We start from the raw sequence: 27182 nt of genomic DNA, 5'->3' as shown, positions 1-27182 counted from the left end.
GGGTTTGGCTTTGTGGGGCTGTGACTAGGGAGTGGGCTGGCTTGGCTCCACGGTCTGCCTGGGAGATGTGTTGAGATCTCAGGGAGCCGTGTGCAGTGTGTGGGGAAGAGCTGAGCGTTTCTATAAAAGGAAAGCCATGTGAAGGCACAGCTCAGGGAACAGAGATTTTACTCAACTTGTCAGCCTTGGGGGAGGGTGCAATGGTGGGAGGGCACCTGGCTTCCCCAGAGACCTAGCTCCCCGGGACCTGTGCAGTCCTCCATAGCCACAGGGCAGGTGGAGCTTCTGGTGGGAAGGCCTACAGCATAAAGGGGTAAGTGGTCTTGGGGTTCAACTATAACTGCAGCCACTCCCTACAGCTCTGTGACCCATGCTGTCCTAAAGCTCCCCCACTTCTGCCTCCCTCTTCCCTTTATCTCTAGGGGTAGTTGAGGCTCCGAGACCTGGGATACTCCCTTCTTCTTCCAGCCCTCTGCTAGTGCCCCTAGGAACCCTCTCCCCGGAACTAGGGCCAACTTCAGTCATCTGTAGACATATCATTGCTTTGCTCTGAAAACTTGCCCGACACCTGTGCCCCACAAAATGAGCCCAGCACTTCTCTTCCACCTACATTTGTCTAAAAGCCAGCCACGTGGATACCAAAGAGCTTCTTATGCCAAATTAGCTCACTCCAGATGACAGCTTTCTAAGTTACCGTCGGTTTTGAGTGCATGACGTGGGTGTACGTGCACGTTTATGTAGCTTGTGTCCTGTCAAACTACTTTCAGGAACTGTTTTTTCTTCACCTTTACATGGCTTCAAGGAATTAATTAATCTCAGATGCCAGGCTTCGTACCAAGTACTTTGCCCCTGCAGCTATCTCACCGGCCCAGGTGCCAGCTTTTGCCAGGGACAGCACCGTCTTCCCTGGTGTTTCACTCTGGCTCCCAAACTGTCGTTTTGGAGCCCCCACTCTCCTCCGTATGTCCCAGAGGAAATCACAGCTAGTTAGGTGGTAGCTTTATTCAGGTTACAGGACAGCCAGGAGAAGGTGAAGAGAACCGTATAGTGGTCAGTTGAGGCGGGGGGGGGGGGGGGGGGGGGGAGGGAGGGATCTAAATCAAGGGCCATACACTAAGGGATGGTGATGTGGCACTTACTACGGTGGCACAGAACAAGGCACAGTGGGGCCAGGGATACTTGCTCTGATGTACCAGCCCTTTGTGCAGAGTCTTAAATCCCCATTCGTTACAACTGTGCTTCCCTTTCTAAGGCTGCTTGGTGCATGCAGCATCTGAGAGGCTTAGCCTATGGCTGGAAACTGTCGGGAAGTCCACAGTCATGTTCCTGATGATCACCAGTACCACTGCAGGACTGATGGAGGCAAAACCCAGCATGTCCCATCTATATTCTTCACCTCGCAGGGGTGGGCACCTGGCTCAAGAGGTCCAGGGGTACCAGGAATGGGTTCAGTGGGCAGACCCCAACTGCTTTCCAGGCTAGCCTCGGTTCTATGGGCTCAGAAGCTTGAGGACTGGCTTGGTCAGGCTCCTCTGGCCCTGTGGAGCCAGTCCCTCCATCTTCAGTCCTGGGCCTCTTCTCTCTAGAGAGAGAGGTCTGGGGAGCCATCAGCTGAGCATGCGTTTTGGTCATATGTTCCACCAGCGCCGTGCAAGGCAGGCGGGGCAGTTCCTCTGGAAGTGACATGAGCAGGTTAAGGACCACAGCTGACTCTGATCAAAGGAAAATGAGAGGACAAGGTTTTAACATTCTCCCAGACACCCTCTACACAAACACGCACACACACACACACACGCACACACACACACACACAGTATAGCCCCTCTCCTCCCTAGTAGCTCTTACCAGCTGCTGAGAGCTCAGGGCCATGGCCACCTCTGGAGGAGGAGGAGAGGTATTTGTAGATCTTCTCAAAGTCCACGGCCAAGTCTCTCTCTGTGGAGGATCCAGCCAGGGACTCACTTGGGGCATCAGGGTCAGGGACAGTGACCTCTGAGGCAAGGCCAGAGGTCTCAGAGTTGGTACTAGAGGCCTTAGGGTCAGGGACAGAGGTCTCAGAAGTGGGATCAGCAGCAGTCATAGGGACAGGTCCAGAACCTTCAGGGACAGGATCCTTCTGCCCATCTTGGGTGCTCAAGAACACCAGTGCCCTTCCACAGGCCTTTGTGGGCTTGCTTGGCTTGGAGTGCAGGAGGCTGAGAGGTTCTGCAGCAGCAATGGTGAGCACCTAACGGGGAAGAGCCATCAGGGAAGGAAAGGAGGAAGTCTTTCATCTTCCATTGCTAGGCCCAGAATGAGCCCTCCACCTCTGCGCACTCACCAAATCCTCCTTGGCATTCTGAGGGTGACCCACAGAAGAGACAGACCCTGGCTCCAGTGTCAGTGCCTGGCTGGAGTTACTGACTTTGCATCAGGACCCGGGTTCCAGATCTACATTTCTTTCTTTCTTTTCTTTTTAGGTAGTGTTAGGAGGGGCCTGGCAATTCTCAAATGTGGAGATTATATACGACACCACTGCCTGACTCGACCTAGTGACTGTCTACTCCTGGGTTTATTTGTTTATAGGGAATCCTTGTGCCCTCTAACAATACCCTTAGAGTTGCCAAGGGAATGGGCGTACCTGGGAGAAAGCTGCAGTCAGGGCTTCCTCCAGTGGGCCTGCTAGTTTCTCAGCAAGATCCATCCATACCTGGGAGAAGCCAGTTGGTACATGGTCAGTCTAGGGACAAGCCCCCAGGGGTCTCCCAAGTTTTGCCCTTCCAGGTTATCCTCCCACCTTAAGGGGCCAGCCTTGGACACCCCTCACCTTACCCTCCTGCCTCACCTCTAAGGGGGCTGGGAGCTGTGTTTCTTGATGCCTTGGACCCTCTCTGCCACCTGGTTGCACCTTCTGAATGGCCTCTCGGACCACCCGGCCTTTGAGCTGCTGGATAAAGCGGCAGATCTGGGGAGGAAGACAGGCTTTCTATGAGCTCAGAAACAGGCCTTGTTTTCAGGCAGTGCTTGCTTCTGCTCCTTATCCTGGACTAGCCCAGAGCGGTGCATTCCCGAAACTGCTGGGACTTGAGCCAAGGCCCCAGTGTGTGACCAGTTACCCAATGAAGATAAGAAGTCAAAGCTAGGCCTATTCTTGCTCCTTCCTGGGGCCACAGTTTGCTCTTGTAATGAGAAGTAACCCATTCACTTCCTCTACCCCATTCCTTAGGCTCTCACTTCATACTCACTTTGGTTCCACCCAAATTCACTTTTTAATGATTAATTTTTTTTTGAGACAGGGTTTCTCTATATAGCCTTCGATGTCCTGGAACTATGTAGACCGGGCTAGCCTTGCATTCAAAAAGGTCCACCCGTGAAAGGATCCCACGTGCTGAGATTAGTGGTATATGCCACTCATCCGGCCACCGACTCCGCCTTAATTCATCCCCCATGCTCACTTCCACTCACCTCCACTCTGCTAAGCTCAGCCCTCCGATTTTTCCCGTCCACACTCAACAGCCTCACAACTCTCCACAGCTTCACCCACAGACTCACTCAACCGAGCTGTCACACCCCACCCCCGGGCTTCACATACCACCCCTATCTGCTTCACCCACTTACAGACCCACGCACGGTCCAGCAGCAAACCTTTGCAGCCCCAAGTTCCCCACACCCGCTGCGCCGCGGCTAAGCCAGAGCCTCACTCTAAACTTGTCACCCCGCCCCTAATCAGTCAGTATTCTTTGATCATCTCCATAACCCCGCCTAAAATCCCACCCACGTCCCCGCCCTAAACTCCATCTTGCACGCCAATCCCGCGCGCCACTGAGATCCGCGACGGTCCACCGCCCCGGAGCTCCACCCACTCGGCCTGCTCCACCCCAGCCAGCGCGCTCCCCGGCCCCGCCCCCAACGCCACCTCGGCCTCGCTCCGGCCTCGCAGCTCCTTGGCCAGCTCCGCGGCGTCTGGCTCCGGCTGGCCCCGCCGAGCCTGAAGTAGTCTCAGTAGATGCCGCATCTCGCGGGGGCTCCAGGCTGCGGGGCCGGTAGCTTCACCTGTGTAGCGCGCTGGGACCTTCCGCCGTCTCTGCGGTGGCTTCATGCCGGAACTCTGAGGAGCTCTTTTCTGCTGGGCGGGGCTACGGAGGCTGAGGCGGTCTGAAAGAGCACTACGCGGAAGATTTAACAGATGGGGGCGTGGCTCTGCAAAGACTCAGGCGAGCAGACGGACCAGAGTTTTAGCTGCACTCGTGAGCTGCAGGGAAAAAAAAAAAACAAAAAAACAAAAAAACTATAGACTCCATATTTTTGAACTGCATCATGAAACCCATACTGTGTGTTTTGCTTTTCACAGAGAAGCGGAGAGTTGCCCTCAAAAACCTGGGCTTGTCCTTTGTGAATCAGTGTCTCTCTGTAACCCTGGCTGGTCTGGATCTCGATATGTGGACTAAGCTGGCCTCAAACTCTACCAGAGGTCCTCCCAAATGCTCGACTTAAAGGCATGCTCCTCCACACCTAGCTCACTTACTGTTCTTGCAGACAACACATTTGGTTCCTAACCCAAACATGGTGACTCACAACCAACTGCAGTTCCAAGGGTCTGCTTTTGACCTCCCTAGGCACCAGGCACCCATATGGTACACATACATACACAAAAGCAAAACACATACATATATCGAAATATATCAACCCAGGCTTGCCAGGGGTGGTAACTACTAACCCCAGCACTGGGGAGTCTGAGACAAGATCGCTGAGTTTACAGGCTAACTTGGACTACAGTGAAAACCTGGCTTGAAAGAAAAATAAGTCTGGGTTATGGGGGAAGACAGCCCTAGAGACTTTGGGGATGATGATTTAGATTTAGTATTGCCAAGCCTCAGTTTCCTTATTGATTGATAGATTAAGCCTGAAAGTTTCTTTATTGCTGTATTCATCAGGGTTCTCTAGAGTCACAGAACTTATGAAATGTCTCTCTATATTGAAGGAATTTATTGGGATGACCTGCAGCCTGCAGTCCAACTAACCCAACAGTGGTCAGCTGAGAATGGGAAGTCCAGGAGTCTTGCTCAGTCCCACGAGGCTGGTTGTTTCAGCTGGGTTTCTGTATCAGCTGGAACCCTGAAGTAGGCTCCAACAGATGTGCTGGCAAGTCAGTGCAAGCAGGCGAAGAGGAGTGAGCCTTCCTTTTTCCAATGTCCTTAAAATGTGGCCCGGATTAAAGGTGTGTGCCACCATGCCTGGATCTGGGACTAGCTTTGTCCCAGGCTGACCTTGAACTTAGAGTTCTTGCCTCGGTCTCCTGGGATTACATGCATGCACTACCTTACCTGGGCCTAAGCTTTTCATGGCCGCTATACCTCAAGATCTTCATGCCAAGATCCAGGTGAGAAACTTGTGTCTTCCAGCCTCAAGATCTGGATCACAGGTGAGCCCTCCAATTCTGGATTGTAGTTCATTCCAGATATAGTCAAGTTGACAACCAGGAATAGCCACTATTTGCTTATGCAAAGATGAGGAGTTTGGGTAGGTGGGATTCAAGAGGGACATAGAGGCCTGAATGAAGGGAAGGTCTGGGGGTGGGGTAAAGAGCAAAGAAGGTCCAACTTGGGGTGAACAAAGGAGCACGCACACTGGTATTGGAGGGGAAGAAGAAAGCTGGCCAGGTTGTATGTCATTTTCTGTTTCAGGCAAATGGCACATGTCTCTCCCTGCTTATGTGTGTTCATGGGGGTTGGAGGCTCACTCCTCTATTCTGGGTCTTTCCCAGCCACAAATCTCCCCACATCCGGTCCCAAGGCACAGCCCAGAACCTTCCTTCCTTGCACCCCGCGCCCCACCCATGTTTGGGAGCACACTGACTCCACTAGAAGTTAGCAGGTCACCAATTTATTTTGAACAGGGGAGTGAGGACAAGGAGGGAGGGAGGGGAGACATGCAGGAGTCCTTCCAAAGGGTATTGAAATCATGGCTGGATGAATCTCAGGACCTCACTGGGTCGTGCCGTCTCTAGAGAGGGGGTGACAGAGACTCAGAATAGGAAAGCACTACTCGGGTCACATTTCCCCAACAAGCTTTTGTTTCCTCCACCAATCTATGTACTGGTGTGTGTGAGACTGGGAACTGTATAAATCCCTCTTACTTATCTGTGCAAGTCTTAAGGACCCCTTTCCTCACTGCTGGTGACCCCACCTCCCAAGTTCAAATTCCAGCTCCACCTTTGACAAGTTACTTAACGTCATAAAATACTTTTCTTATCTCTAATGGACATTATAAAAGTATCCATCTGAGTGTTGTTCGAAAGAAGATTAAATGAATGTACAAAGTACTTGGAGTCCCATGAGTAAATTATGAACGATCCTTACCACCAGGTCCCTCTTCTAGATCTTGCTTCAGAGCTTCACACCCAGTACTTACCTGCCTACTGGGGCCTCTGGAGTTGGGAGCCGCTGAGCGAAGCTCTAGGAGGCTGGCCTGGGGGTGGGGGTGCTGAAAGAAGAAGCTCACTAGAATACGAGTTGACAGTGTCCTGCACTAAGTTAAGCGCGCCCCCTGGTGGGAGCTGCTGCAGGTGTGCCAGTCCAAAGGGCCAGATCCCGGTGGCAGGTTGATGTGTGCACATGGGGGTGGGGCAGGTAGACTAGACTAGACTGGACCTGTGAGAATAGGTGTGGGGTTCTGGCAGAGCAGAAGTCGGTACCTGAGTGCGCGCAGACGAGACCAAGCCCAGCGGCCAGCGCAGCACCCAGTACGAATGCTGCCAACACCAGTGCCACTACTGGTGCAGGCTCCAGTGCTGCAGCCGCTGGAGCAGGCGGCTCTGGGCGTACCGCCCTGCCTGGGAGACTCTTGGATGGCCCTATGGGGATACGCGCAAGGCTGAGATTAGGCCTTGGACTAAGCTGTCCTTCCCATCCCGGTTCCAGGGCTGCTTGCGAGCTTACTAGGGGGCGGACGAGGTACTGTGACCACAATGGGCTGTGTCAGCATGTGCAGGTGAGGGCTCTCAGTACCAAGGCTCAAGCTGCTGCTGGCACATGCCTCATCCTGAGGCAGACACTGGGTTGCGAGGGAAAAAACCAGATTTCAGTACCTCGGCGATTCTGAGTCTGGTCTCCCAGAGCTCCTAAGATGGGCTTTCCACTAGAGCTAGGAGGTTACCACGGGACTCCTGGGCAGAATCCCTAAACACAACAACGGTTCCAGTCCTAGAACACCCTATAAGTCAGCCTCTAGGTCTCAAGTGAGGCCTGCAAATCAAATATGCAGAAGTTTAGGCATATCACAGTGTTTTCTCGAACCCAGCCCTCCAGGCCTAAAAGGACTCCAGATCCCCCCACTCTAGATCCTAGGACAGATGGCTGTCCTTCTGCAGAGCCCCATGAGGGATATCTCTATACGCAGTACCTATCTTGACAGGGACCCAGACCATAAATAAAGCACTTTGCCTCCTAAGGTCCCTCAGCTGCTAGAAACACTTTTGGCTAGCTAAAGAATATTCCTCAGGTGCTGAGATTACTGTTTCTACTAGCGCACCCGCAATGGTGCTGGTGGGGTCAAAGGCACTTGTGTCTGGCGGACAGCTCGGCGGTGCTGACTGGGACGGCGGCAACGGCTGATCTGGCAGTGCAAGAACTGTACTGAGGCATTGAATACCGGGCGCAGGCGGAAGCTGAAGCGTGCGACACTAGCAGCATCCGGGCGTGGAGGTGGTGAGAAGCTGACAGAGTCGTCGGCAGGGCAGCCCCCACGTAGAAGCACCAGGGCAGGCCCCAGGGCCGGGCGTGAAGAAGGCGTTACTGAGCAGCGGTGCAGGGCTAAGCCCCATCTCGGTGAAGGACGGGCAAGGGCCGCCTGAGGGATCAAGGCGCCATCAAGGTCGACCGGTCCCCATCTATCCCTCTTCCCGCCCACCCTCGTTGTTTAAGGCGCCCGCACCTGCACAAACACATGGCTGTCCGCCGGAACCTCCAGTGGCCCTGCGCGGCGAGGGAAAGCGTCCTCTGCATCTGATAACTCCAGACTGAAAAGGGGTCTGCGCAGCCAGGGGCCAGGTGCCCCAGGGAACGGAGGTGCTGAAACAGAGCACAGACAGAGCAAGGGCGCAATTCCCTCTAGGGAGCCCTTGTCTCCTTGGAAAAGGGATGCATTACAGGCGCTCTCTTTACCCATGCTTTGCTGCACGACAAATTCTAAGTTACTACATGTACCCCCTCAGTGGCATCAGAGCCTAGTAGCTGAAGCCAGCACAAAGCTGTGCTCTTTAATTTTCTGACCTTTTTGGCCATTTGCAGACTAGACAAGGGGGTGTGGAGATACACTGGGTTGGTGTGCTCTTGTGATGGTGGTCAGCAGAGGAGATGAAGTCTGCGTTCTCTGCCTTACCCAGATTGCTAACGCTTAGAGTCTAAGCGTTAGTGGCCAGTGTGAGCTACTGGCCACTAAGGAGAGGTAGGTACTGGCATCTGCTGCAGTCGGGAGGGTACCCACCCCATCTCTCCAGAGGGCAGAGGCTCAGTACAGACAGGCAACTGGACTGGGGACTTCTGTTCAACAGCCAAGTCCCAAACAGAGTAGAACACCAAGAGGTAAGGGTGGATGTTCTCATCTTTTGCACTAACACACACACACACACACACACACACACTCAGCCTATACAGGCAAATGACTGCTTTCAAGCAGCAGTTAGCTGGGGTTTTTATCACGAATAGTTTGCACACTTAGCCCTCCGCCCACATCCCTTACCACCACTTGGTTGAGAACTTTTGAGGAAACTGGCAGAGGCTAGTCTGGGAAGAGAAAAGGACGGCACACCCCTGCCCCACATACACACATCGGAGCTGCAAAACGAAGTTGAGAAGGGACAATAGGGAAGTGGGACACAATGCCCCCACCCCCTGTGCCAGCTTCTACATACCAAGTGGTGCATTGTGCTTAGTGGAGGTCCCAGGGAGCAGGGCCAGGAGCAGGAGTGTAGTGCCCACCATGGTGGCCTGTCCAGGTTGGAGTGCTCCAGGCCAGCAGCAGGCACCTGGTTGGGCTGTACCCAGCCCTCTAGATGTGGGCCACCAAGCCCTGGCCTTGGTGAGGCTGCTACCCTGGGAAGCAGGGAGCGGGGGTGGAGGATAGAGGGGTTGACATCTGAGCCCATGCTCAAGGCCTGAATGGATAAGGACTTTCTTGATGTACTCCAATTTCTAGGAAAAGGGGGCCCCTCACAAAGCCACCTGATACCAACACCTCCCACCCAGCTCCTGGCTCTGCCTGTTTGCCATGAATGCAGTCCTTAACCAAACACTAAACGCCCTCCTCCCAGGCCCTTCCCACATCTCTAGACATTTTACCAGGCTTAGGACACCAGACTCAGAAGAAAAGGGAAGGGTTTTATTCTCAAGCATCTAAGGATTTACAAACAAGGGTATTTTGTTTTAAAAAGGGAAGAGGGCAACACTGGTGGCCTGAGGAGGGGTCAGAGGGTGGGACCAGGCCACTCCAGGTCCCTAATCTGCCCAAGACCCACTCTGCCTGGGCCAGAGGGATGGCTGGTGACAGAGGGAAGGACTTGGGGAAAGGTGGGGAAGTGGGAGACTCGTCCAGGCTCCCACTTAACACTAGAGGGCAGTAGACAAAGACAAGACAGACAGACAGACATACAAGACACACACACATAGAAAATAAAGTTAAATAAAAATAAAACCATGAGGCCCAGTGTTGGGCCTGTGCTGGCCCTGGGACCAGCCAAGTGACCTAAGTACATACAAAGGCTACCCATGCTGTGGCTAGCCTCAGAACGGTAAGGGTGGGGCCAGGCTTGCTACTCTATCCCTACTCCATCCCACCGCTCCAACGCAGGAGACAAAGAGAGAGAGAAGATGACCTCTATTACAGTTAAACACGCGGCACTGTGTGAGCAGGATGAAGACGAGTCAATAGGATAGTTAAGAGCCACAGTGTCACCTAAGCCTACGGTTGCATCAGCTACGTCCAGCAAGGTTTCTCAACTTTGGTGCTGGGTTTTGTGGTTGTAAATTGTTTTGTTATATTGTTCTCTTGTCCACTTGAATTGCATGCATCACCAACAAAAAGGAAACATACCCCACTCTGTCCTAGCCATTGCAGGACAATGGGACAAACACTGGCCCAGTCCAAGCTACAAGTGGGTTGGAGCTGGCCAGCTCTCGGTGAGCTAAGGGATGCTCAGGGGCATAATGGGAGTAAGTGACTTCACATACCAATACCCTGGCCTGCCCTGCACTCAAGCCTGTCCGTCCATCTTGTCCCTGATACACATGCTTGGACCTCCACGTCTACTCCCTTCACTCTTAATCCCTGACTTCTCGGAACCCCTCCTGCCCCTCGGCATCACTCCTATCAGATTCCCGCCAGCCCCCTCCCTGCTACTCTCTACTGCACTCCCTCATACACCTTCCCTGAAGGCCATCTGTGTGGCTGAGGCCCCTTAGTCTCCCTCTGTGCCACCTGAGCTCTTCTGCTCAACCCCAAACTGTAAGCAGTTCCCAGTCCCATGTGAGGGTCCCCCAATGGAGTCTGGCCTCTCCTAAGCCAGAAATGACAAGGAGAAGCAAGCAGTCCAACTCCCAATGCCTGAGGCAATGGAGGAGAGGGGGCCCACCACAAGCAGCTAAACATTACTTTGGTAAAAGTTTCTGAAGGTACCGACACACCCCATGAGGACAACCCCCCCCCAAACACACACCCCCACCAAGTACAATAAAATACAATAAACTCCAAAAGGACCCCCTGAGATCAAAGAGAGACAGATAGACATAGAGACAGCAACCGGTTTGGCTGCAGTCACAATGCCCACAAAGCCATCCTGGGTCAAAGACTTAAGTAAGCCTAAGTGAACCTGGGGCTTCCACTGAGGGTAGAGCGGCTGGGCCCAGCTTAGGCTAGGAAAGAAGCAGAGGCTGGGAGGGAGACAGGGAAACCAGAAAGGGACAGAGGTAGAGAAGGAGGGGACAGAAGGAAAAATGAAGAGCAAGCATGTGTGCAAGAGAAGGTGGAGGGGACAGACACTGGGAGTTTGGGGGATGGGGACAAGGGGCTTTCTCTCTGCCCCTGGGGGGTCACCCCAGCCCAGAGGTTATGATTGAATAAATAGCGAGTCTGCTCATGGCCTGCTGTCTTCCGTTCACAGTGTCTGTCGGGGTGGGGTGGGGTTCACACAGCTGGCTGACCCCCAGAGTGGGAAGGATTAGGAACCAGCATGCCCTTTTGTCCACAGCTGATGGGCAGGGAGTCAGAGGTGGATGGGTACCCCTACTTTCTGTCCTCAGTCCTCGGCAGTCCTCCAGGTCCCAGGTCTCCTGATGGGCAACTGGGTTGGCCAGGTGGGAAAGAGGGGCCTGTGGCCATGCCCCTGGGCCCCCGTGGGGCTGGCCGCTGCCATGAGGCTACCTGAAGAAGGGCAGATGGTGTTGGCTCAGGACTCCACTAGTCCTTGGGGACTCGGTCTTTGCCATGACGTCCTTAAACCAGGATGCGACATCCACCTCGAGTGTCTCATAGTGCTTGATGAAGCTGTGTTCCTGTAGGCCCAAGAGTTGGCTTAGGATGAGGAGTCAAGTCCTCCTGGTCTTTCAACTGAGGCCAGGAGGACTTCACACGTGGTGGGAATTGGGGGGCTAGGTACTCACAAGTAGCTTATTATACTTTGGTCTCTTCCTGTGATCTTTAGTAAGGCTGGACGAAGAGCAGGGAGAAAAGAGAAATGAGAGTCAGGGAGATGAAGCCTGACTCCTCTATGTGCACCTCTGCTCCGGCTGTCCCCACTGAGGGTTCTACATCAGCCAGCAGCAGCTGTGCACAGCCAGGCTCCACCAGGCTCGGGAGCCACAAACTCTCCTGGCCCTGTACAGTACTAGGTAAGGACCCAGATGGGGAGCCGAAACCAGGATGTGAGGTTCACAAAAGAAAGTTAGACTCAAGTTTTGTCATCTTCCTATATAAGCCCCATAGAAAAGCCACAGGGTCACCATGCCAGACACCCACAGGGCCAGCTGTCCCCTTAGGCCAGGTCCAAACAAACCCAGAAAGTGACTCCCAGGACTCCAGCCTTAACCCTGTCTACAGCCACAAGCCATGGGTCTACCTGCAGCTGTGCCCGTCTCATCCCTTCCTCTTCTCCCAGCCTCTGCCCTCCCCAGTAGCATGAAGACACCTGACATTCCAGAACATCCCAGAATAGAGGTAGGAGCAAGGACAGGCAGCATGGGAGTGCTCACCAGTCTTTGACAAATGACTGGAAGTCCCCTGAGAAGCCCATGTGACCAGGCAGAAGTGGGGGCTCTTCCTGTAGGACTTTGGTGAGGACCTCAAAGTCTGTCTTGCAGTTCTTATAGGGGAACTGTCCTGTTGCAAGCTCCACCTGGGAGGGTGACAGGCATTGCTAGAACAGCAGGTAAGAGATCCCTGCCTTCCCTCCAAGCCCTAGAACAACAGTCCCAACTAACCAGTGAGATGCCCAGGCTCCACACATCAGCTCGGATGTCATAGTCAGGCTTGGTGGGGTCTGGAGGGTCAATGCGCTCAGGCTGCAGGGTGGGAGAGGAGGAGGATATACCCTGAGGGTAGGGCCAGCCCACCCGGTCCCCTTGTCAGACCCAGCAGGGCCCCACTCACAGCCATATAAGCAGCACAGCCAGCACTTCGTGTTTTGGCTTTGGAGTCAACAAGGCGGCCGCTGATGCCAAAGTCACAGAGCTTGATCTGGCCCCGCTCATCGAGCAGGATGTTGGAGGGTTTGACATCACGGTGGATGACGCCATGCTTCTCCTTCAGATAGTACAAAGCTTTCACAATCTGTAGGACAGACAAGTTTGAGCACCTGTACCGGGGGACAGAACCCAGGGACACCCACCTAACCATACGCGCCCAGATTTAGCTGCTCACCGCCACAGTCATCTTGCCCAGGATCCGCTCTGGAATGGGGCCCTGCATTCGTTTCTTCAGCTTCTCTGCACAGGTGCCCATGAGTTCCATGGCAATAAAGACATCTGTCTGTAGAAGGAGGGTGGTACCCAGGGCTTGGGGCAGCCATGCTTTCCTTCCCACCCTAGACACACTATGGTACCTGGGGACATGTAGGATTCTATAAGGGGCAGAGGATGACCTGAGACTCCCCGAGGGGCTTGGTCCCTCAGGCAGGGTGCTCACGTTGGTGATGAAGGTGCCAAAGCACTGAACAATGTAGGGGCAGTCGTGGCTCTTGAGTACTACGTCCAGGTCCATCAGGATGCGTTTATTCTCTTCCTTGTTCCCCGAGCGCCGCATTTGCTGCAAGGAGGGGCAGCCAAGAAGGGAGCTTCAAGTACTGGGCAGGCTGCGAGGGCACAGGAAACATCCTGGAACTGGGGTGTGGAAGACTTACCTTAACAGCAATGATGTGGCCTGTCTTCCGGAACCGCATCTTCCATACCTGACCACAGGTACCACTGCCCATCTCACCCAGGTTCTCCAAGTCATTGATTTCTGCCTGATAACGCTGGGAGGAAAGCAAGACAGCTGGAGGGTCCTCAGAGCCTCTGCTTCTGTCACCCACCACCTCTAGGTTGCCTGGATTCTGATACAGCCCCCAGGGTGCCTAGCTATGGGGAGGTAGTACCTGGCCCCCGATAGTCAGGTACCCTGTCTGCTTCATGATCTCCTGCAGCTTTTGGTCAATCTCGATGCTGATGGGACAAAAAATGGAAGATGATAAGGAGGGTCCCACAAACATCACCCACCTCCCTGGGACCCGCACAAGGAGGACCCTAGGCTGGCCCTGCTCCATCTGCTTACCTCTCCATACTGCGGGGTGCGAACAAGGTTGATGGGAGCCCCAGCATGTTGCGGGGCCGCATGGGGGGTGTAGGGTGCTGTGGGGAGCTCTCTGAGGATGGTGAGCGGCTGCCCCCATCGTTGGCCAGTGGGAGTTGCAGGGCTGGGGAATTAAAAACCAGGGGCATGAAAGGAGTTAGCATCTAGATGGCCACCAAGGACCTGGTGCTCTCATCTCCTCCTTTCCGGTATCCCTTCAGCCAGGCTGCAACAGCCCCCTGCTCTGCAGGCTAGGGCCTCCTTTCCCACCCTTGGGGCATCTTCAGGGTACTTCCTCCTGCCCCTCTGACCTGAAAGGAGATGGGGTGGCCTGGTGGGAGGGGTAGTCCCAGAGGCTGAGGGTTTCTCCTCAAGTACATACTGCAGACAAGTAAGGGGACTCTGTTAGGGAGCTTCCCTGACACATCTCTGTTCCCTCACCAGTGCCAGGAAGCAGGCTCAGGGCCACAGTGCTCACACGGGGAATGTGTGAGAACAGAATACCCATCAGGAACCTGGCCTGGCCACCAACACTGCTCTGTGGATGACAAGAGCCAGTAGCTATGGAAACTCTGGTTTCAGGCTGTCTTGCCCTAGATTACACTTAGGCCAGGGAGGGCCACCTTCTGTCCAGTTGTCTCATCTGTGCATCTCCCGGGCAGGCCTGCAGAACTGGGGTCAAGGGCACAGGAACAGAAGCCCAGGCTAAGCCTGAGTGCTTGTGAAGAGAGACTGACGGTGATCTAGATGGCAAAGCTCTTCCAGGGGCTAGCTGGGCTGGGCAGGGGGAAAATGCTGGGCCAGGGAGGGGAGCTTGGTACTTCCCAATGGCCTGCATGCGGACGGCTCGGGCATGCTACAGGCAGACAGCAGGCAGGCGGCAGGCACCCCAGGAAGGGAGGGCAGTGTTAGGGTGTGGGATGACAGGACAAAGACAGAAAAAGAGCCAAGACTTGGGACCCAGCTGCCCAGAGAAGATGCTGCAGAGACAGCCAGAGAGGATATGAGACTTTAAGAGGAGGTTCCCTGAAGAGCTAGGGGGTCTCTCTGGCCTAGAGGCAGGGGCCGTGAACCCCCTATAGCTCCTGGAAGCATCTGCTCTCCGTGAGCCTCTCATACTTCAGAGGCCCTAGTGCCCCATGAGGATTATAGCTAGCTCAGCTCGGGGCATCAGCAGCAAGCATCCTTCAAGCATCACCTCCCAGAAGGCCTCAAGCCTCCCACTTTCTAACACCTCTCCACCCTTATCTTTACTACCACCTCTTCCCACAGTCAACCTAATGGCTTTTAGTAACTTGGTTCCTGTGATCAGTGGTCAGAGACAAATGAGCTTTTACTGCTGATATCCAGGTCCTTTCCTAGCCCTGGTAGTTAGGACCCAGCTGTATTCAGACTCACTAGGAACTGATCACAGCTTACTTCCAGGAGTACATGTGATCCTTCTTTATTTGGCAACCCAACTCCTGGAGTGAGGACTGAACCTCTAACCTCTCCATCCCCTGCCAATCCCCTGACCCACACAGACTACCAAGCCCTCTTGGGCTGCCCCAGGCCCAGGGAAAGGCTGATGGCCCCACTCTCTGAAGCATGGATTCGATGGCAAAAGGGAGAAAGATACACAAAAGCCCTGAGAACAGAAGTTAGAGGGGTTTAGAACGACATGGTAGGCCTAGAGAGTAGATCAAGTCAGTGAGGGAGAAAAAAGTGAGAATGAATGAATGAATGAATGAAAGAAAGCAAGACAGATCATGGAGACACGTGCCCACTTATGGGACCTTTAGGTGTGCAGGCTACCAGCCCAACATACATACACTCATATACAATAAGACAAATATGTACACACAGAGCACACACTCGAACACACACACACACACACACCCATGTATACACACAAACTGGGAACACACTACCACCAATAGTCAGCTCTCTTCTATCCACACAGGTGTTCTTTCTCTTACACATATGGGACACTACACACCTAGGAATCAGCACAGCTGAGCTACCTAATGTGGAATCTTTGTGTGTGTGTATACTGGGGGGAAGGAGGGTGTCTTGCCTCCCCTAACCTCTTGGGACACTTTTGTTCAAATCCCATATCCTCCATAGGCTTTCCCTGAGAGACCCCTCTGCAGAAACTCTACTAGACTATTCTACTGGATCAGGAAGGTGCTTTGTGTCCACTGATGGACCCCGTCCTGCACCCTCAGCACAGGGCAGGAGCTTGGTCTGCGTACTAACTGCTATGTTCCTGGTCCTGAGAGGACACACAGTATACAAATACTGATACTCACTCACTCCATAGTTGAGACAGATTGGGTAAGAGCACTGCACCTATCTCTACCTGCTTTATTTCTACACACACACACACACACACACACACACACGTCATTGTATGCCCACGTAGCAGAATCCCACTCTTTAGGAGAGCTCATTTCATCTTCTAGGGTTCCAAATTGTGCCAGAGAAGAAATGAAGAGGCTAACAGACAGAGAAAGTACAGTCAGGCTCACAATGCTATAGTTAAGGGAGAGTAAGAATGAAGACACAGAACACACACACACTCTCTCTCCTTCTCTCTCTCTCACTCACTCACACACACACACTCTCTCTCTGTCTCTCTCTCTCTCACACACACACACACACAGAGCATGGGGTGGGGATGGCATTCTGCAGCTGGGGGCAGTGGTTAGGTCAATGTGCAGATATACAAGCAGCAATGATAAAAAGGCTGGTACCTGCTCGCTGGGACGGGGCAGGAGCAGGGCTTAGAGTGATCACAATAACTGGATGGGAAAAGGAAGAAAAGAAAAAAAAACACCACAATAAATCACAACAGAAACAACCGATTTGTCCAACAGAAAAGAAATCAAATCATAATGAAGAGGAGGGGGAGGCACAAGGTACCGACTGCAGAGATGGGTGAAAACCAACAGAGATGGGATGGTGGGAGGAGGCGGGAGCTGACAGAGACAGACACCTGCAGGGGGCTCCTTGGGGCCTGCCAGCCACTAGCCTTACCAGCCTTCCACCGTATCTGCTCTAGGGACAGACAGCTCTTAGAACATCTAGAACCCTATCCCCAACCCTGCCTCATCCACACTGGGGTGCGGAAAGATGGCCCTGAAATCCAGCAGGGGCCCTCCAAGTCTTGGCCCGGCCTCTGGTTCCAGGCAGAAACACATCCCCACCTCTGGGCATCTCCAGGTCCTGGAAGAAACTCCCAGGAAGGAAACATGGAAGACTCGGCCAGAAGGGGGAAAAAGATGGAGGAAATGCTGAATGCCTCTTCAGGAAGACGAGCAGGCTGTGAAGGTCAGGTGGCCAGGTAGTGAACAGAATTCTCTCCTTTGGGAGGCTACCTTTCCCCTCTTACCACAGTGACCCCACAGACAACTCTAATACATATACTCAAAGGTTACATCACAGAGACTGTAAAGAAGACATTCTGCTGAATCAAGAGGGACAGAGAAAGGGCTGGTGAGGAAGGGAGAAAAAACAGATTCTTTCCAGCAAAGACGACTTGGGGACAGGGGTATCTGGAATCCAACAAGGATGCTGACTGCGGTTATGGTGGACAGTCTGGATGTGTGTATAGAAAGAAAGTGGAAGCGCTTTTGGTATAGGACCATATGTCAGGGAGGCAGGCCCAAAGGCGGTAGAGTCAGAAAGGAGGTGTGCGTCTATCTACTTGACGGGACTAGACTAGTTACAGGTGGCTGCAGTGTTAGTAGTCACTTGAGCCCAGTAGACAAAAGCTGCCAGGCTGAGAGACAGCTATTTGTTACCAGAAGGCTAGTCACATTAGACAGCAACACTGAAACTAGCTGGTCACAGGGATATCTCATATGTAAGAGGCAGTCAGCTGGGTCCAGTGACAAGGTCCTTCCAGGCTTAGAAGGGGCCATCTGACATGACCAAGTCAAACGGAAGAAGCCTCTAATCAAAAGGAATTAGACATAGATGAGGACTAAGTGACCTACGTGGGCCGATGGGCAGGCATGTATGTGGACTGTTTGCTAGGGGAGGGGACCTCTTGACTGTTACCGATATGGCAGGAGTGGAACCACTGAATCAAAAGAGATTTAACTGTCTGCAGAGTTGAAAGAGACTTGGCTGTAGTCACAGTAGCGTAGCTTCGGATCTGAAAGCCTGCTAGATGCAGGTGACAAGGCTCTGGGAGCCGACCACTGGGTGAAGGGGATCCACAGCCACTAAGCTCTCAAGGTACCAATGGTGTGAACTTCAGGACCGCGGTATGTGTGGGGAGAGAGTCGCCCTGGAGACTGCCCACCCGACTCCCAGGTCACCGTGACCCTCTCCCTGCAAGCTGACAGCGTAGAGAGTGGAGGGGAGGAGAGCTAGCGCCCCGGAAGCGGGGGCAGGATCTGGCCGATGGGCGGGGCCTCCCACTGCGCGCCCCGCCCCGCCCGCCCCTCCCCCACGCGCCCGTGCTTACTGGGCCTGGGCCGCTGTGGGCTTATATCCAGGTTGAGGTCGATCCTCCTGCGGGCCTCACGGTTCTCCTGCTTCAGCTTGGCTTCCAGGCGGGACAGCTTTTGCTCCAGGGAGGACGCCGCCATCTTCCCCGCCGCCGCTGCCGCCGCTCACCGCCAGGCCACCCGTCAGTCCGGGGTAGACAAACACCGCACTGCGCCTGCGCTCGGATGACCCCGCCGAGCCGCCGTCCTGCCTAGACCACCCCAGCGCGTGCCCGCCCTGCTTCGCACGCATAACGCCGCGCGTGCGCACTGTATCCCAATAGGAAGACGATGCCACCTAGAGCTCGAGGCTGGCCTCGTGCATTGTCATTACCCACCGCTACCTCCCGCAGTGCGCATGCGTGAGCTTTCTGGCCGGAGGCGCTGTTGGAAATCACTTTAAAAAAAAAAAGGAAAGCGAAGCGGGAAACTGGCCAAGCTCGTGTCTTTACTGCGCACGCTCACGGCTGTTCCCGGATTATCCTTCCCTCCGTGTGCATCTCTGGGCCTCTCTGGTACCCGCGCCCTCACCGAACAACCTTCTTCATCTTGGACGGTCCTTCATTAGGACCGGTTAGACTTAATCGCGGCCTGAACTCTGTTAGCATGAAGCCGCCTCTTTACCGTAATTAGGTACCCGTGATAATCCCTTTCCATTTCAGCCAGTCCCATCAAACTGAGTAAACCAAGGCCTGACTAGAGAGGAGAGGGAATCCAGAGTGGGTGACTCCTGAGCTCGGTGTCAGAATCAAGGTTAAGGCCAGAAAAGTCTGGCCGTGTGACTGCCTCTGACCTCGAGGCGCCGCATCCCCTGAGAGGGGTCTCTTCGCCTTGAGAATCCGGACTCAGCTCCTGAAACCAGGGTTATCTGAAAACAGTCCCTGGGGTTAGATGCCTCTGCCCTGCCTGCACCATCATAGTTTTAAGTCCTTCCAAGAATGATAAAGTGTAAGTTTGGGTCGCTAAAGAGCAGTCTGCCTCTAGGCTCTAGGTGTCAGGAGGTTTGATTGTGCTGGGACATTCCACAAGAGACCAAACTCAGGTCAGGCTGTGCACAACTCTGGAGACAACAGTGACTACTTTAGGATGGGCCTAGGCCTTTAAAGGCTTCTTAGAACTCCTCTGGTAATGACCTATGGGTGGAGCAGAGAGAAGCGTACAGTTCAAAGGATACAAGAGGAGGAGAGGAAATTGGATTGTTTTTGTTTTGTTTTGGCGACAAAGTTTCTCAGTGTAGTCCTGGCTGCCCTATAACTCTGTAAACCAAGCTGGCCTAGAACTCAGGAAATCCACCTGCAACTTTTTTCCGAGGGTGGGGCAGGGTGGACTCTTTGGGGGGTGGGTAAAACTAGGCAGAAAACCACCCAATTTCTCTTGATTCTGCTTCACCCTCGTTTGAAGTAACTTAAGATATCTCTCCTCCCAGGACAGCCTGATTTAAGACAGGTGTCATCATCTGGTTTCAGATCTAGGAAGCTTAGACAATCATACTGGACAAAGAGGTCAGAATTACAGTTCTCGTTTATTAAGCACCCACTGGCATATGCTCCCCTGCACGGGAAACATTCAAAAGAAAAGCCCTGCACGAACTAAGGAAAAAAGGTAGCCTCCACCAGCATTCTCAACTTGGACTCAGCTAATCGTAGTACACGCAGGACTAGTGCTCTAGTGGGCATCTGTGACCATGAGGCTTGGTTTACAGTTTGTTCCTTTATGTTCATTCTTCCTTTTCCTGAGGAAACATGGTGCTTAACTTAATGGGACCCTCTAAGCCTCTAGAAAAAGGGGCTCCACATCTAGACACTCGAGTATTCCATTCTTAGCTGTTTGGAGACAAGCTATGCTATGTCTCCCAGGCTAGCTTCAACCTCGCAATCCTCCTCTCCAGCTCCAGAGTATTAATACAGGTGTCACTATACTCCATAGGTCCCACCACTCCTGGTTTATGAAACACTGAGGATGGGACCCAGGGCTTCCTGCATGCCAAGCAAGTTCAGTCCAGGCCCAGTCTTCCTGTCAGCATTCCCATGATAGTCTCGGGACCACCTGAATCAGAATTACCTTGCATGCTTACTTAGTGACAGATTCCTGGCCCCACCCAAGTTCTGAGTCAGTATTTCAAGGGGTGGGGTGGGAAGCAGGTAAGGGTTTTATTTTCTTCTGGGCCCCTCAGCTGATTTTATTACATAGCAAAATGTGAGAACCATTGTTCTAAGGATCCATCCCTGTGGTGAAGAGCTTAAAGTTGGGATATGGAACTTTGGAAGTGGACCCTGTGTCCTCTCCTTAGGAGAGAACCCTAAATATATGTGGCATTCTTAGGAAGGGTTGGAAATCCCATTGGGATGTGTCTCCCACTCCCATAGAGGAAACTAATTAAGCCGGAATGTTCAGAGACAGAACAAGCCAGCCAGCCAAAGACACAGGTGTGGTTTTGGTTGAAGAACCTAAGACTGAGTTAATCCTTCCCTAAGGGGTTACACCCCAAATCCACCACCTCCTGTTTCTCCTCCAGACAAACCAGTCCCAGGATCTTGTCTGAGCTGCACAAAACCAACCATGTCTGGCCTTCCTCTCCTGTTGGACCTATCACCCTTGGAATACAATGTTGGGGCAGAAACATATAAAGGCCTCTGTGTCAACCTGCCCCTCCCCCAACAGGCTTCATTCCTCCTCCATCTTCTCCCGCACCTCTGCAGGCAGTCCCTCATAAAGGGTGTCCTCCACCAGAAGCCCCGACTTCTTCAGCCCCTTGCAGTCACCAAGTTCCTCCGGCAGTGCCTCCAACCTATTACCCTTTAGCTCCAGACGGCTGAGGGCCTGGAGGGCAGCCACGTGGGGTGAAAAGTGAGTTAGGTGGTTGTAGCCCAAGAGTAATGTCCGCAGCTTGTGGCAGAAGAACAGTTCCTCAGGCAGGCTCTCCAGTGCATTGTAGGACAGGGCCAGATGCTGGAGGCTCTGGAGAAGGCCCAACTCGGGCGGCAGAAAACGAAGCCCGTTGTGGGACACATCCAGCAGGCGGAGGCCAAAGCACTGGCCGAGCTGGGTGGGCAGAGTCTCAAGCTTGTTGTGACTGAGGTAGAGCTGCTCCAGGCCTCGGAGCTTCCTCACATGCTCAGGCACATACGCGATCTGGTTGTGCCACAGCCTGAGAGTAACCAGCTTCCGACAGTGCTGGAAGCTGAGGATCTCCTCGATAGACCGAAGGTGGTTGTCCTTAAGGTCAAGTTCCTGCAGAGCCCCCAGGCTGAAGATTGCATGGGGGATACGTTCCAGCCCACAGGCCACCAGCTCCAGCTCTCGCAACACGGCCAGCTTCTTGAGGCTGTTTAGGGCAAGCAAACGGGCCCCATCATTGTGCAGGCTGAGTCTCTGAAGGTGTCCAGCTACATCAGTCACACTGGCTGGCACCTTCCCTGCATTGCTACGTAGAGACAGTACCTTGAGCTGTTTAAGCTCCCGGAGGCTCTCAAGGGTGGCACCCCGAGCCATTTCTGGGGGGAAGAGTCCTTCCAGATGCAGTTCTTCTAAGCCTCGGAGCCCAAACACCCAGAGGGGAACCTCTCGGAGCTCCTCAAATTTGACACAGATCACCTTCAGGCGATCTCGCAGGAAGATCTGCGAAGAGAAGGGCAGCCTGGCGGGTGAGTGGAGCAAGCTAAGCTCCTGAAGGTTCACGAGCTGGGAGAGCCCCGGGGGAAAGGAGATGTCACAGATAGCCTCCAGCCTGAGCGCTTCCACCTCACTGAGCTCAAAGACAGTGTCGGGCAGTCCAGGGAGCATGCAGAGGCTCAACTCCAGCCGGCCTCGCGCATTCCGCTGCAGCTTCTGCCTCAGCTTCTCAGGTGTCCACTCGTGGTTGAGGTTGAGCTGCTTAAGGCGGCTCTCACTGACTTCTGAGAGGAAGACTGCGAATCGTTTCGAATAGAGGGAGTCATACTGGTCAATGAGGTGGAGCATGAAGGCAAAATCATTTTTCACATCCGGGATATCGTTCATACCCGTCTCCTCGCGCACGGAACGGAAGGAATACTCTTTCAGGGGCCTATGAAAGAGCCAGTAGAGAGTATACAGGCAGGTGATGCCGTAGACACACACGAAGGAGATGTAGCAAAAGGCCAGCTTAGAAAAGAGGTGGGCCTTGGTGTGGTTGCAGCAGAAGCTGGCGTACCCTGTGATCTCCGATGTCTCCACCCTACAGGCCACCAGAAAGCTGATCTTTTCCACATACACCAGGTTGTAAACCAGGATGGCAAAAAACTTACACACTTTGAGCACTGTCTGCCGGATGTACATGGAGTAGAGGATGTCACCCTCTTCCACATGCACTCGGAACTTTTTGACCTTTTCAAACAGGGCCTTCGCTTGCTCACCCTCCTTCTTATCCAGCAGAGTTACGACTGGAGGTTCAGTCACCACCTTTTCGGGCTCCATCAGTACTTTCTCCTTCTCGCCTTCGCCCACCTTCCCCGCCCCCACCCCTGCCCCTACTGTGGTTACTGGGGTCACTGTGGCCCGTCCAGCAGCTGGGCCCTTGTGATTTTCTCCAGACACCTCAGACAAGGCCCGAGTGGTCCATGGAGAATCGAAACACTTGCCTAGGATGGAGATGAAGTGTTCTATTTTGGAGCTGGTACCAGGGAATTTGAACCAAAAGCTGGTACAGACCATAAAGATAAGAGTATGAATAACCACCAAGTAGGGGAAGTACTTGGCATACCAGTGGAGGGCAGTCTCATAGCAGAGCTGGTTGATAAAGCTGTACTGCTGGAGGTCTAGGTTATTTTTGAGGCCACTCAGCTCTCGGAGGCCCCCGATCTGCTCAGAGATCCCATGAGGCAACAGCTGCTGGCAAGGAGCCTCTGATGAGTTCTCACGGGATTCGTGGCTAGGCAGGCAGATGATCTTGTCCTGTGTCACCTGGGGATAGGAAGAGAATAAAAGACAGTGAGGGAACTGGGGGGACTGTGTGGAAGAGAAGCAAGATGAGTATGCGACCCTGATCCCAGACTACTGTAAGCTGTTTGGATGTGGAAGAGCTGTTAAACTACAGCACCAATCTTAACCTGGAAAGGAATGCCAGGGGAGCTGAGCAGGCATGGTGCATGCCTGTAATCCCAGCAAGTGGGAGACAGAGACAGGCAGATCTCTGAGTTCAACAAGTCCAGGACAGCCAGGGCTACACAGAGACACCCTGTCTCAATAAATAAATAAATAAATAAATAAATAAATAAATAATGGGGTACTTCATTCATGCTGATACACTTGTACTGATATGAATAAGCTAAGCTGGTAGAAAGCTTGCATAGTATGCACCAGTTCTGAGTCTTACCAATGCACAAATTGGGCTTGGGGGCACATTCAAGATGTAAGCAGGGGAATGATGAGTTTATGATTCTTTGCTGCATAGTGAGTTCAAGGCCAACCTGGTATATAAGAGAACTAAGTCTCAACCCTAGTTCTATAGTTCTGTGACCTCATTTGGAAGTAGGGTGATGAGTCCTACAGGACTGTATCCTTCCAGCAAGGGGACATTTAGAATGGAGCTGCATCTCGGCTGGCTGAGTGCTTGCCTAGCATGCATGAATCCCCAAGTCCCATCCTAACACTGCATAAACTGGCTGCTTGGTGCACCTATGTGATGTACTGGGAAGTGGATGCAAGGAGGTCTGGAGTTCATTTATTTTTTCACTAGTTTACAAAAGTTCATCTTTTCCATTCAAAAAGGTTTGAAGTCTGTCATAATGGCACACACCTTTAATCCCAGTACTCAGGAAACCGAGGGAGGTAAATCTCTTAAATTTGAGGCTAGCCTGGTCTTGAAAGTTACTACCAGGACAGCTAGACTTACACAGAGAAATCCCATTTCAAAAAACCAAGTAAATTTTAATAATTTAAGTTTTATCTATAACAAAATTCCATCTATAAGAAAAAGAAGTTTATCTATAGTCCTAGTGACTTAGGAGACTGAGGCAGGAGAATCAGCCTCTGCCTAGACTACAAAGTAGGTATAAGGTCAGCCTTAGACAACTTCAGTAGACACTAGTCAAAGGGAGGGAGTGAACAGGATTCAGCTCAGTGGTAGAGCCCCTGCCTAGAATCCCCCAGTGAGGGGCTGGGGGCGTGGCTCAGTGGTAGAGCCCCTGCCTAGAATCCCCCAGTGAGGGGCTGGGGGCGTGGCTCAGTGGTAGAGCCCCTGCCTAGAATCCCCCAGTGAGGGGCAGGGGGTGTGGCTCAGTGTTAGAGCCCCTGCCTAGAATCTCCCAGTGAGGGGCTGGGGGCGTGGCTCAGTGGTAGAGCCCCTGCCTAGAATCAGTGAGGGGCTGGGGGCGTGGCTCAGTGGTAGAGCCCATGCCTAGAATCCCCCAGTGAGGGGCTGGGGTGTGGCTCAGTGGTAGAGCCCTTGCCTAGAATTCCCCAGTGAGGGGCTGGGGGCGTGGCTCAGTGGTAGAGCCCCTGCCTAGAATCCCCCAGTGAGGGGCTGGGGGCGTGGCTCAGTGGTAGAGCCCCTGCCTAGAATCCCCCAGTGAGGGGCTGGGGGTGTGGCTCAGTGTTAGAGCCCCTGCCTAGAATCTCCCAGTGAGGGGCTGGGGGCGTGGCTCAGTGGTAGAGCCCCTGCCTAGAATCAGTGAGGGGCTGGGGGCGTGGCTCAGTGGTAGAGCCCATGCCTAGAATCCCCCAGTGAGGGGCTAGCAGTTTGGCTCTGCATTAGAACCTTGTTTAACATTGGAAGCCACACAGACACAAAAAAAAGTGTGTGGGTGGGGAAACACTCTAATATTATTGTGGACTTGGACTACTGCTTGTGGGAGTGGAGGAGAGGAAGGTAGGGGTCAGAATTGGTCTGTGTGGAGGCTTTGGCACTGGTTTCCTCTTGTCTTGTTCCTCTTATTTTATTGATGATGATTTATATTGAACCTAGGACCTCATGTAAGCTAGGCAAGTGCTCTAATACTGATACTTTTTCTTATCTTCTATGTTATTTACTTTCTTTTAGAGACAGGGTCTCACTGTATAGCTCAGTTGATCCGGAACTCAAAATCCTGACTCATTTTCTCTGTATCCTGGAAATACAGGTGTGCACTGCCACGCCTAGCCTTAGTTTTAATTTTACGAGAAGGTCTTGCTAAAATGCCTAGGCTTTAAATTTGTGGTCTTCCTGCCTCTGCCTACAGGGTAAACTAGATTTACTGGCACTCACCACAATGCCCAGGCTCTTTCTCCCTCTTCTTAGGAGACTTGGGAGGCTTTAGGACTTCAAGTAAAACGCCTACTCCTTTAGAGATCTGCTCTTTTACCTTGAGAGTCCAGTTGAACACGACATCCCCCATCTCATCATCATAGAGGGGCCTTACCCATATGATGGTAAAACCACACCCCTTTATGGTCCTGCTCTTCACCTAGAACCCAGTCAGGGACACAGCCATGGTGAGGCCCAGTTCCTTCATGGCTGAAGGGTCTAGAGAGTGGTTAAGAATACTTGTTTCTTTTGCAGAGGACCGACATTTGGTTCCTAGCACCCACATGGCGGTTTACAAGCATCCATAACTCTAGTTCTAGGAAACCTAACATACTCTTTCTGGCCTCCACAGGTACCGAGCATACATGCAGGTAAACACTCATACACATAAAAGAAAAAAAAATATGCATGTTTAAAAAGACACCCATAAGGAGAGTTACCAAGATAGCCTTACCCCTCACCCGGAAAGAACGGCTCGAGATCCCAGTCATTAGCATGGCCCTGAATATGGCAACAGTGAAAGCCAGATCCTTCGTTCCCCTTCCCTGTCTTTCACCAGAGAGTTTATTGCCGTAACCAGGCCCTGCCTCGTCACATCCCACTCCCTGTCCAGAAGGTGGGTCCTAAAGTTCTAGTCACAAGAACTGCCACCATGTGACCCTGCCCTGCCCTGCTTCATTCCTCACCTGCAGGGTGCACCCGAACACCCCAATCATGAGCATAGCCACAGTGAGGTACTCAGCCAAAACATCCCACCAGGGTTTGAGCACCTTGAATGCAGGCTGCTGTTCTGTGAACTGCTTGAACTCCGCCACTGGGATCATCCTGCCTGTAGGAGTCTGGAGACAAGAGGGGTTGAGACATGGTGAGAACAAGGGTATGTCTGGGAGAAACCCCCAAGAGGCCAGACACAGGTCAGAAGCCAATATACTCTCAGCCCTGCCAGAACTTTCTAGAATCCATGCGCTGTACGTTCCCTTCCCCTCTTAGCCTGGGTCTTGTTGCTTCCTTCAGAACTCACCTCTTTCCCAATCTCACAGCGTCGATTTATCCCGTTCCCCATATTTACCTTTCACCGCCTGCCCTGTCAGAACCCACGAGGGCAAAAACACAGGTAGCTTTCCTCTAGTCTCCTTTGGCTGCCCACCTCTGAAGGAGGAAGCCTGTGACATTCATTCTGGCACTTCTTTATTCTAGCCGGGCTCTCACCTCCACCCTGCCACCAGAGTATCCCTAGGCTCAAGACTTCCGGGGTGTGCCCCCCTTCGGGGGTGCTCTGGGCACCACCTCCAATCTCTAACTGGAAAAGCCGGCTGGGGAAAAGCAAGCTGGAGCGTGGCTGTGCTCTAGTTAAGGGCCTCAGGGGTTAGGGAGTGGCCAGCCTGAAGGCTACTGAGCCCCGGAGGCATGTGCCAAGACACCTGAATGTTCACATGGGGACTAGAGCCTAGAATCTGAAGTAGAAATAAGAAATCTGGGCCCTGAGAGGGAAGAGTGTTCTGGAATGTCTGGAAGCATGAGAGTCCCTAAACTGGAGAACTCTCAGGGTGACACCTCTGACTGGAGCCTGGCACAGGGCTGCCTGCCTACTCTGTTTATCTCTGGTTTCCTTTTCTACTAAGGTATCATTATAACAAAGGCCAGACCCAAGTCACACGGGGGTGTAGAAT

General features: G+C 53.0%; 4 protein-coding genes across 9 annotated transcripts; all 4 read right to left on the bottom strand.

Moving 5' to 3' along the window:
• Positions 1–1153: 1153 nt before the first annotated feature.
• On the bottom strand, positions 1154–5174 carry SNAPC2 (small nuclear RNA activating complex polypeptide 2). The gene is made up of 6 exons (XM_080940480.1): positions 5001–5174; positions 3896–4231; positions 2825–2944; positions 2621–2689; positions 1846–2227; positions 1154–1712 (listed from the first exon to the last, which is right to left on the bottom strand). Exons 2-6 carry the CDS (start codon positions 4076–4078, stop codon positions 1393–1395), a joined length of 1074 nt encoding a protein of 357 aa, XP_080796606.1. The 5' UTR covers positions 4079–4231; positions 5001–5174; the 3' UTR covers positions 1154–1392.
• Positions 5175–5603: 429 nt separating this feature from the next.
• Positions 5604–9335, bottom strand: TGFBR3L (transforming growth factor beta receptor 3 like). 3 transcript variants are annotated; one of them, XM_080940988.1, is made up of 7 exons: positions 8891–9335; positions 7912–8048; positions 7510–7827; positions 6918–7032; positions 6674–6832; positions 6391–6462; positions 5604–5982 (listed from the first exon to the last, which is right to left on the bottom strand). In XM_080940988.1, exons 1-6 carry the CDS (start codon positions 8958–8960, stop codon positions 6395–6397), a joined length of 867 nt encoding a protein of 288 aa, XP_080797114.1. In that variant the 5' UTR covers positions 8961–9335; the 3' UTR covers positions 5604–5982; positions 6391–6394. The 3 variants fall into 3 exon arrangements, with proteins under 3 accessions (XP_080797114.1, XP_080797113.1, XP_080797112.1); XM_080940987.1 differs by lacking the exon at positions 8891–9335 and having other exon boundaries at positions 7912–8867; XM_080940986.1 differs by lacking the exons at positions 5604–5982; positions 8891–9335 and having other exon boundaries at positions 6409–6832; positions 7912–8867.
• Positions 9336–9342: 7 nt separating this feature from the next.
• Positions 9343–18464, bottom strand: MAP2K7 (mitogen-activated protein kinase kinase 7). Of its 4 annotated transcripts, XM_080940984.1 has the most exons (13): positions 18251–18464; positions 16530–16577; positions 13777–13918; positions 13601–13667; positions 13367–13480; positions 13153–13272; positions 12889–12996; positions 12619–12798; positions 12450–12530; positions 12222–12364; positions 11634–11679; positions 11395–11525; positions 9343–9577 (listed from the first exon to the last, which is right to left on the bottom strand). In XM_080940984.1, the coding sequence occupies exons 1-13, from the start codon at positions 18372–18374 to the stop codon at positions 9364–9366; spliced, it is 1518 nt and encodes a 505-aa protein (XP_080797110.1). In that variant the 5' UTR covers positions 18375–18464; the 3' UTR covers positions 9343–9363. The 4 variants fall into 4 exon arrangements, with proteins under 4 accessions (XP_080797110.1, XP_080797111.1, XP_080797108.1 ...); XM_080940985.1 differs by lacking the exon at positions 16530–16577; XM_080940982.1 differs by lacking the exon at positions 9343–9577 and having other exon boundaries at positions 9641–11525.
• A 2472-nt stretch (positions 18465–20936) lies between these two features.
• LRRC8E (leucine rich repeat containing 8 VRAC subunit E) lies at positions 20937–26336 on the bottom strand (the record flags this gene model as incomplete). Its single annotated transcript, XM_080940776.1, has 2 exons — positions 20937–23192; positions 26199–26336. 2 exons carry the CDS (start codon positions 26334–26336, stop codon positions 20937–20939), a joined length of 2394 nt encoding a protein of 797 aa, XP_080796902.1.
• Between the last annotated feature and the right edge of the window lie 846 nt (positions 26337–27182).

The sequence above is a fragment of the Micromys minutus genome, assembly GCF_963924665.1.
Source record: "Micromys minutus genome assembly, chromosome: 29".
In the NCBI taxonomy this organism is placed as follows: Eukaryota; Metazoa; Chordata; class Mammalia; order Rodentia; family Muridae; genus Micromys; species Micromys minutus.
Note: the sequence above shows the minus strand (reverse complement) of the source record. Positions and strands in the feature narration are given on the sequence as shown.

Excerpts from the sequence above, each read along its gene's own strand:
- TGFBR3L (XM_080940986.1), bottom strand. The coding sequence starts at position 8,145 with ATGGGTAAAGAGAGCGCCTGTAATGCATCCCTTTTCCAAGGAGACAAG. Across the intron at positions 7,828-7,911 it reads ACAGCCATGTGTTTGTGCAG|GCGGCCCTTGCCCGTCCTTC; the intron begins GTGCGGGCGCCT and ends TTGATCCCTCAG. Across the intron at positions 7,033-7,509 it reads CCCCACCAGCACCATTGCGG|TGTCTGCCTCAGGATGAGGC; the intron begins GTGCGCTAGTAG and ends CTCGCAACCCAG.
- MAP2K7 (XM_080940984.1), bottom strand. The coding sequence starts at position 18,374 with ATGGCGGCGTCCTCCCTGGAGCAAAAGCTGTCCCGCCTGGAAGCCAAG. Across the intron at positions 13,668-13,776 it reads GCACCCCGCAGTATGGAGAG|CATCGAGATTGACCAAAAGC; the intron begins GTAAGCAGATGG and ends TTGTCCCATCAG. Across the intron at positions 12,997-13,152 it reads TTGGCACCTTCATCACCAAC|ACAGATGTCTTTATTGCCAT; the intron begins GTGAGCACCCTG and ends CTCCTTCTACAG.
- SNAPC2 (XM_080940480.1), bottom strand. The coding sequence starts at position 4,078 with ATGAAGCCACCGCAGAGACGGCGGAAGGTCCCAGCGCGCTACACAGGT. Across the intron at positions 2,945-3,895 it reads GAGGCCGGAGCGAGGCCGAG|ATCTGCCGCTTTATCCAGCA; the intron begins GTGGCGTTGGGG and ends CTTCCTCCCCAG. Across the intron at positions 1,713-1,845 it reads CCCTGAGCTCTCAGCAGCTG|AGTCAGCTGTGGTCCTTAAC; the intron begins GTAAGAGCTACT and ends TCCTTTGATCAG.